Source organism: Anopheles marshallii, chromosome 2, assembly GCF_943734725.1.
Source record: "Anopheles marshallii chromosome 2, idAnoMarsDA_429_01, whole genome shotgun sequence".
Classification (NCBI taxonomy): Eukaryota; Metazoa; Arthropoda; class Insecta; order Diptera; family Culicidae; genus Anopheles; species Anopheles marshallii.
Window position 1 is genome coordinate 36,691,688 of NC_071326.1, and position 9,428 is coordinate 36,701,115.

Sequence of the window (9,428 nt, forward strand, 5' to 3'; positions counted from 1 at the left end):
GCGTGATAGCATTTGATTGATTCTTTTTGTGCATTTTAGGAGCGACTAATTCTGGTTGACTAATTCGATACCGCAGAACTAAACGTAATGGTTGTAAAACTAAGTGACATACACAAGTGCGCGCTAGCGGGCAGAAAACATTCACTCAGCTTCGAAACAACTCATAGTCATCAGTCACATCACTCAGTAAACGAAGTATTAGTAGTTGAAATGTTGAAGGAACGTGAAGAAACACATAGTTGTGAGAAACTTAACTATGGAAATGTCATCTGTATGGATCGAGTAAATGGAGTAAAGCGAAAAAATCGAATGGATTTTATACATAAACAACCCAGTGTTCAATCGACTGTGTTCGATGATCGATCAGCAGCATAATGATTCTTCCTATTTGGCTACCAGTTTAAGCTAGAACATGGAGAGATATGTAGAAGGTTCGTTTTTTTTTTGTGCGTGCTGTTACTAGCAATAGTTTAACCCATATATCTCTCTCGATTTTTGAGTTAATGAAACGCCAACCAACCAACACATTTTTAGCATCTCGACCACACGCTGACGAATATTACAGAGAAGTCTCGGTTTAATTAGCACGAAGTGTGCAAGTGGTTGTTTTAGACAACAAAAACCAAACAAAAAATAAAAAAAAAATCCTCACAAACGCTAGCATACAAAACGCTGTAATAAGACTTTTGCATCATCGAAAGCATTTAAAAATCTTTAAATAACAAGGAAAAAAATCAAGCCATACTTACGAATGAAACAGGGTTCTTACTAATACTCACTGTAGGTGCATAAACCGGTGCAGAGTCATCAATTGTTAGACCTTTTCTAAATGCACAGTTTTAATTGTACAGTTTGCAACATTCCCTAACTAAACCATGTGCTGCTCGCTATAGCCACTTTACTATTTGCGCGATTTACTGTTAAGCATAGCTTTTCAAACGAGCTGATATTACGTTTTTGACTATACAACTGGACTGAAAGCCCTTATAACTTTTAATTATGCATATTCGTTGGTTGGTTTTTTTAATGGTGTGTTTAGCAGTGTGCGGTAGCTTTCAGTAACAGTCGGAAAATATTTTCCATATCCTTTGCTTTCTTTTGGCATAGAATGCGTCAACAGAAAACCTATTGGCAAGACTCAGATGGAACATCCACTTCTTGCGTACATCCACTATTAACTTCGTACAATTTGCAACATTTATAACTCTCTTCGGAGAATTTCTACCATACTGTGCTTTGCCAAATTTGTGGCAACTCGTGTGAAAAATTAAACTTTCAAACTTTATGCTTTGTCCGTATTTGCGGGGCAGAATCTATTTTCTTAAAATCCTCAATGGACCTAGGGATCATAATCTGCTATCAGCTAGCCAATCAATCCAAACCTCGGACTGGGAGATCTTCTAAAAACAAAGACACTCCTTGTAAGATCATACTATAAGCGCAAATAACATGCGTCACACGAGTAAAGGAACGAGCCTAAACCATAACGCAAAAAGGTGATTTAGACAAGCAACTTCTTTAAAGTAAAGTTTTATACTAAACTATGTTGAGCCTACACAACAAACTGCGATGGGAGTAGTTATGAACTAATAAAAGCATCGGGAATTGAAATGATCGTTCGATATGGCGCCAAGCACACGTAGCTTAGGATTCACTCGCATACGTTGCCAAAACAAAGCCGCAAAGAAAGACAACTTTCAGGGCGCACGTTGTGAATGCAACCGAACAAACCTTTTGCCGTAAGTTGGCTGTGTGTAGGCCAATGCTTTTCCACATTTCCTTTGATTCCCATCTTACTCGTGTTGAGTCTTGTGCTAGGTAATTGCGTTTATTGAATTTTTCCCCCAAAAAGGGTGTGTATAAACTGTTATTCAACAGCAAGCAGATCAAATTATTGAATCACTCTAGCAATAAAAGTAAAACAAACAAACAAAAAGAATCGTGATACTATGTGCGTGAAATTAAGATTTAAAGAGACCATTAGTAGACAGCAGTTGTTGAACTTAAAGGGGTTGCGTAACGTACGTATATAGAGGTAGGCAAGGAAAAGCCCCATACAAGATTCGATAAAAGTGTGTACAGGCGTGTGTGTAGAAGATGAAGCAAGAAAAAAACACATACCCAGCCACAGTAGTAGCGAGACCTCTCTTATTCGGCGACATTCGTCCTTTGTATTTCTCAAAAGCAAAACTCTCTGCGCGACAAAAAAAAACCCCTCGGTGCCAGTTGCACCAGTTGATAATCCTTCTCTATCCATACCTCATTAAGAAGTTACACAAAAGCAAACCGAAACAAGTAAAGAGTAAAACACACGCAGCATTTTAAGACTAGCGAAAACAATTCCGAATACTTACGCTAAATTTTGATAAATCAAACTCTTCCTCGATTACACAAACCAGATAGAATCCAAGAATTTCAATCCAAGCGCCATAAATTATTGACATTCACCTTTTTACACACACAGTACCGATACACATCCAGTGTTTGAACGGTTTAGAGATTTAGCAAAAGGTTTGATCTTCCAATAGTGATTAAAGATGATTGCGCATGTTAGCCGCGTTACGTTTGTTTGAAACAATGTAATAACCGGGTGTCAGGTGTGTGTGTTTGTAGCGTACGGTGAAAAGGGAAAAGCAGTTGGGTAATTCCGGGTGTGCGTATTAAACCTCTAGCACCGCGATTTCCGTTCGTTGGTATTAAGTTTGGCTTTGGCACATTTTTTTTCGTTAAAATTAGCCAGTTACACACTCCAAACATTACTTTTGCGTATAGATAATAATGTAAAAGAAACGTTCCGTTTTATGCTGTTATGAAAAAGGAAATAATGTTATTTCAAGATAAAAGCAGGAAAAAAAACGTGCAAAACCAATGCAAGCAGTGTTGGTGAAACAAGAAAGAGAGCGAGAAAGAGAGAAAGAAGGATGTGTTACTTTAAAAAAAAAGAAGTAATTTCAACGCAACAAAATAAGAACCCGGATACTGTTTACATGTTATGGCACAAGGAAACTAAGTAGTACGAGAGATAGCTTGAAAAGACGAAAAAAAAAACATTTACGTGTCTTATATATTGAACCAATGGCATATATACAATATATATAGATATATATACAAACAAAAATATATATACATTCTGTTTGTTCTCCTATTCTACGAAAACCTAATGTTAAAAATCGAAAAACAAATAATACCGACAAAGGAACAACAACAAAAAAACGCGAGGATAAACGATGACCTAGAATAGAGACGATGCCTGTCTTGTTTGGGAGATGGGCAGACAAATGGAAGCAAGCAACGAGGATTGTGCAATATAGATTCTGTACCGTAGTGCAATTGTTGTGTGTGTGTGTGTGTGTGTGTGAGTGTTTGTATATACATACGGATTGTAAAATGATTTATTTTCCAGCCATGCCGTTTACGTTCAGCTGAAAATGTGTTCATTGGAAAGGTGTCTCTTAGTTGTGCGTAACTCCATTTTGCCGGAAAGGGTGAAAAAAAAAAACAACAGGAAATCAAATTAATTTGTCACTTATCCATAGTTGAGTGCCGTAGAGCATTGTCTAGTAGGGATCTGGTAGTACAGTAAATAGTACTGCAGTGCATGAAATGTGCTGCGTGCTATTGTTTGTTTATGCATAAAGCATGTAAACGAACGAGGTATTGTAATGTACTAACTATATAACAGAACTACGGTGTTGAACTTGCCAAGCAGGATTCGAACAGGGTCGCGATGCCGAGGGCTTTAAAGTGGTTGCAACGAACGAACGAAGCGCAATTTTTTACATGTAAAGTTATCCTTAACGGACGTAAACTCGTTTAATTTCCTTCCGCCTAATTTGAATAACTTACAGTCGACTCTATTATCGGTTAGTTACGGGTTGGATTGAGCGAAAACCGCCACAAATTGTTAATCGTGTGTTGCAGTATGCATGGTTTGTGGTGCAATGAGTGTGTGTTCAAGTGAGTTTAAGTTGTTTTATTCGCAATACAAACCCGCAAACAAAACCGAATAATAGCAAAAAACATTACACACAAAAGAGAGAAGGAGAGAAAGAGAGAGAGGAATAGAGAAACGAAACATAAGATCTAGTTATTAGCTGTGATTTTTTGGTTGTGTCAACCAGAGCAATGTAATGCAAAACTATAAAGAAAATCTACTAATCTTGATGAAAGCAACCCCCCTTGCCAGGGGTGAAAAGTGTGTAAAAATGTGTAACTCATTACGAACAATATGAAAGCGGTCTAGAAACACGCGTATATTGTTGGAAATGTTACGAAATTTAGTGCTAGACAAAAGGGAGAAAACGATAAAAATATACCCGTAGGAACAAAGTAAAACGTGTAAGAAACCACTAATAGTAACAGAAATGCGTAAACTCGTAGTTTAAACTAGTGAATCCGGAAATATGACCACGCAAAGGTCATTAACAAGTCAAAAAAAAAACCCAAACAAGGCACATTACAATAAGAAGGAATATAACGGAGATTAAAATGTAATTCAGCCCAAAAGAAAGAGAAAACGAAGCAAAGAGAGATGCAGTTGCTTCCACGCAAAAAAGGGGGGAAAACAAACATAATACAACAGAGAGATGAAAGAATGAATGAGATGTGCCCGACTGAAAGCAACGAATGGATGGAACGGATGAATGAATCGAACGCGAATGTCGATCGTGTGTAATTACGAACAATGAGAGGCAAGAAACAAAAAAAGCAAAAAAGCAAAATTCGAACAAACAAAACAACAATTCCATTGAACTTAGCATAAAAGGGGGGGGTGGGGGGATTTATCTTCCTGCCCCACTGTGAACCACGCGTTTTATGTGCTGAACGTGCGCTATAAAGCTCTCCCACGCGCAAGTGGACAGATGTAGACCGATGGGTCCTAGGACGAAATCCCTGTGCGCAAGGGACGGATGCCAGTGTGAGAGTAAAAGGGGGGAGGGGAGACTTTGCGCGTGTGTGCAGCAGATTTTTTTCCAATTAATTTCCAACCAACCATCCTGTAAAGTATTTATAATTCTAGGTAATTTGGAATTTCATCACATGGACACGACACACGTGGACGAAGAAACGCAGCAGTAGCAGCAAACACTAACACATGACACGGTTCAAAGAAACTATGATGTAAAGCACACGGACACGGGACACATTCAATGGAGGGCCAGTACAAGAATGGAAGGATCGGCAGGACGACGTACGAGACGAAATGAAATAAAACAAAACAAGACAAAAAACCAACCAACAGTCGATCGGATTGGATAACACGTGGGGCAAAACGAACTCGTTGAACACACACACACACACATACAACCACACAACCCCATAGAACGGACGTTTAGATACATTATATTATTATACATATATACATATATTATATATATATTTGAAATGGTACATTTTCCAAAGTTTAGATATGTTTGATCTATGTAAAGCATTATTAAAGACAAAACTGAAATAAAAACGAAACAAATAACAGCAAAAAAACCGAATAGCCTCAATGACTCGATGACTCCTAGTCGCATGACAATGATTCAGTATCGTTTTTTTGTTTGTTAGTTTATTAGATGAGTATTAGTACGACGATCTGCATACTATAAACGATTCCATTACGCTAGAAAACACCGCTATGGCACACTGGTGGTCCTGAACCGATCATCCTTCGTCGACGAAGAGATCCCACTCCCTTTTAGCTTCTCTTACAACTCGTCGTGATCGTTATAGCCGATCGTTTCTTTTGGATACAGCTCATTACTGACATCTTCTTGTGGTTGAACATCCTTAAAAGAAGCGATAAGGAACATTGAAGCACATTAATAGACAAACAATGTTCCCATCGCAATGTTCGCAGCGTTGTTCAGTGTTGTACCTCTTCAGGTTCCTCGCTATTCTCCGCTTCGTCACCCTCGGTGATGAACGACTCATCCTCTTCATCATACTCGTGCTCTGTGTCCGATCCACCACCGTCCAGCAGATCAAACTCTTGTTTGATGAACTTCACCAACTTTTCCTCATACTGCATCCGATCATTGTACTCGATCGCTTCCTGTGATGAATGTGAGAAACTTAGTGTTGGAGATGGTAACAGGTACTGGATGTTTATCTACCCTTCGCGGCTTAAAGAAGCTGGCCGTCACACTAGCCTTCGCCTCGGTTTCGATCGTTTTCAGTGCTTCCGGCATCTGGAGATCATCCACGTGAAACAGCAAGTAACTCATGCCGGCCCGATACGACTCCTCGTACTGTTTCACTGCAGGGGGGACAGAGAAAAAAAATGAAATTGGACAGTTTAATCGTATACCAATCTCACCATGTATACTTATCTCACCATGATAGTACGCCTTTTGCAGGTGTTGATAGTGCCGGGGGAATAGCCTATCGTAGTATTTCCCCCGCACCATGCCCATGTTTGAGGTACAGTTGCGTTTGCAATACAGCGCATTTGTAAAGTGATCTAAAGGAAGATGGAGAACGAAACCCTTAGTGCAGTACATGAACCAGTCTTCGCAGGCAGACACCTACTTCCGATGGCGGTGATAAAGTCGGGAAGGAAACCGTGATCAAATTCACCCTCGCAGAATGCGCGACATTCGTTTTCGTCGTAGATGTACTGCTTGATCGAACCCTCGAGTCGCTCGATCGCCCGTTCCCAGTTGCTTTCCTGCTCGTCTACAATACCGCCGATAAGCAGCGCGACGAATTTCTAGCACGAAAGAGAAAACCCAAACGCCATTCAACCTTGAATGTGATCTTCATTTGGAGAAGAACAAACAACGGCGCATTACCTTTTCCTCCAGATCGTGAATCTCGTCCCGATCCACACCGGGCATTTCGATCGCTTCTTCAAAGTTTTTCTTCATCACCGTATCGTCCGGATGCTTCACTATGTACGTGTAGGCGGCCGATGCCGCTAACGTAACACGGTTCGACTAAAATTGCATAAGCTTGCAGTTAAGTTGGCGAAAATTACCCACCAAAGACAACCCTACCTTTACGTAACACGCGTACAGATAGGGGTAAACCTTCAGCTCCTGGAATATGTCCATATAGTGGCCATCGAAGTCTTCGCTGAACGGCAGATACCGGTAGATCGCATACTTTCGGGCACACTTGGACAGGCAGAGCGTGCGGTGCAGTATCAGCTCGTAGTGTTGCAGATTGTCAATGTTGCTAGCGTGCAGGAAGTCGCCCCGCCGCTTCACGTCCCGTGCCGCGTAATCACATTCCATTCTACAGTTTGCGACCGACTCGTGATACGTGCGGTATCCCTCCAAGGCCCGCTCGAGAAAGTACACACAGTCTTCCCATTCGTTCGAAAGGTACGCCTGTACGCCCTGTTCGTACTGGTCGATGAAGCTGCTACCGTCTTCCGGCGTGTCGGATACGTACTCCGGTTGTCCCGGCAAGTCGACCGTCGCGTCGGCGGTGGAAGATGCTGACGTTGCATCCGGATGTGTGGTTTGTGCGACGGTCAGCGTTAATAGGCAGCACCAACCGATTACGAGCACCGTTCTATGCGAGTGTCTACCTCGTGATATCATCCCCACCATCTCCACGTCGATCGCAAAACTTCACATAAAAAAACAGAAAAGGGTAACATTAGCAGAAGAGTATTTTCCCTACAGCCGCTATTCTCTTGGTCCCCTTTACGTACGTGACAAACACGAAATGTTAACTTCAGCTAAAACTCATCCAAACTCCTCAGCATCACACAATCACTTCCGTTGCGTACACTTGTGCCTTTTACCCGACTGGTGCCGAACAACGCGTACCAGTGCGAGCGGTAGAAACAGAGCGAGAAAGAGACAACAAGAGACGCATTTCGAGCCGTCCCGATCGTACGTACGTACGTGACGCTCCGATTTAGATCGGAACTCACCACTACAGATGCAACGATCGACACGATCGCGTTGCGTCGATCGATAAGAAAACAGGGACGGGCGCGTGCGTGTGTGGGGTCAAGCTGCAGTTTGCACACACCGATATCACGGTTGCTGTATTTGGACTGTTTCCAGATTGGAGGGTGACAACCATGCATACGTACGCGAGTCGTAAGTGTTCCGTTGGAAGGAAAAATCAATACGAATGGTACGTGTCCGTGAAATCGGATTTTAGTTCTTGGTGAAGGAAAACAATCGAACCCATTGATGGCAAGAACTCAACCGTTTATGCATTGCTTTTCAAGGGGGCGGGGGGGGAGGGGGGACATTTTCTACGGTTGGTGACATATGGTTTGCATTGAAAATTTAAATTTATGGATTTTTCTCCCAAGCAGGACCACAGGAGAAAATTTCAAGTGTGTGCTAGAACAACGTTGATCATTGTGAATGATGTGTCAACTGAACCAAACCAGCTCTTGTAATAGTATTTTCGAATTTGTTAAAGTGATTTCTAAGAAGTTTTCAATTGACTTTCCTTGAGGAATCGGTAAGAATTCTGGTTTTCCTTTTTGTAGACCGGGTGTACCATTGAAAATCATATCACACCATGTCGGTGGCGTCATTTCAGCAATACACGATAAACCCTTCAATTAAATCTCTGATTACAGTTTTTTACATGTTTTTCGCTTCGAATATCTTCCGTTGCCTTGTTGCGATTGGGTTGCCGTAAAGCGAAAATGACGTCAAGTCGACGCGCCATCATCGCTGCTCACATCGTTAAAGGGAATTAAATAAAACAAATTTAATTTTCAACTCACAAGGTGTCGTAAAAAAGGATAATGCATTTTAGCTAGGAAAGTTAGGCGAGAAGTTTCGGTGACAGCGACAGAATTGTCTCCAATCACACGTGCGCGTGAAGCAAACACGTTTGAACGTTTGAGCGCGCGTTCTACACAAGCGTATGCGTATGTATTGTGCGGCTGACACACCAATCCAAGCGCACCAACGTTTCAGCTGATTTTCACATGCGATTGTATAGGTATGATACGCGCGGCATGGAGATGCATTCCGTCTCACTGCGGCAGTGTTGGTGTAGCGATACGCGTTTACACTGTAGAGTTGGATAGTAGCAGCACAGTGTGCGGAACAGTAGATAACTTGCATTTAGCGCATATTTTATCAATCGATCATTATTTCAGCAAAGGTAACAACATTTACAACAAGCAAACGCATTGTGCAGACGTGTTTTCAATGTATTTCGTTCTTTTTTTCGGTACCGGGAAATCACCATTATTCAAAACACAACCGTTACGCACACACCTGAACGGTCGCAAAGCTGTGTACGCGTGAAGGTGTGGGTGTGTGTGATTTTGACAGCCGACGAAATTTTCGTCCAACTGCAGTTGTATTACTGTGTGCGGACGCTGCCCTGCCATTGTTAAACTAACTCTGGTGCGGTGCGGACGTAGTTGCTGGTGGACGATTCAGGCAGTGTATCTTCGCAAAACTCGAAAAGGTACGTATTCGACATTTAAACGCAACTATCAAAAGTGA

At 41.6% G+C, this 9,428-nt stretch overlaps 1 protein-coding gene across 1 annotated transcript; it reads right to left on the reverse strand.

The window, feature by feature from the left end:
- Positions 1–5,693: 5,693 nt before the first annotated feature.
- On the reverse strand, positions 5,694–9,405 carry LOC128717914 (cartilage-associated protein-like). Its single transcript, XM_053811591.1, has 8 exons — positions 9,323–9,405; positions 6,984–7,563; positions 6,780–6,923; positions 6,517–6,697; positions 6,323–6,448; positions 6,102–6,244; positions 5,864–6,040; positions 5,694–5,774 (listed from the first exon to the last, which is right to left on the reverse strand). The coding sequence occupies exons 1-8, from the start codon at positions 9,403–9,405 to the stop codon at positions 5,694–5,696; spliced, it is 1,515 nt and encodes a 504-aa protein (XP_053667566.1).
- Positions 9,406–9,428: the final 23 nt, after the last annotated feature.

Bases quoted from the DNA above. Each gene is read 5' to 3' on its own strand.
- LOC128717914 (XM_053811591.1), bottom strand. From the start codon at position 9,405: ATGTCGAATACGTACCTTTTCGAGTTTTGCGAAGATACACTGCCTGAA. The intron at 6,245-6,322 runs GTGAGATAAGTA...TCCCCCCTGCAG, and splicing joins GCAAAAGGCGTACTATCATG to TGAAACAGTACGAGGAGTCG. The intron at 6,041-6,101 runs GTAGATAAACAT...CATTCATCACAG, and splicing joins GCTTCTTTAAGCCGCGAAGG to GAAGCGATCGAGTACAATGA.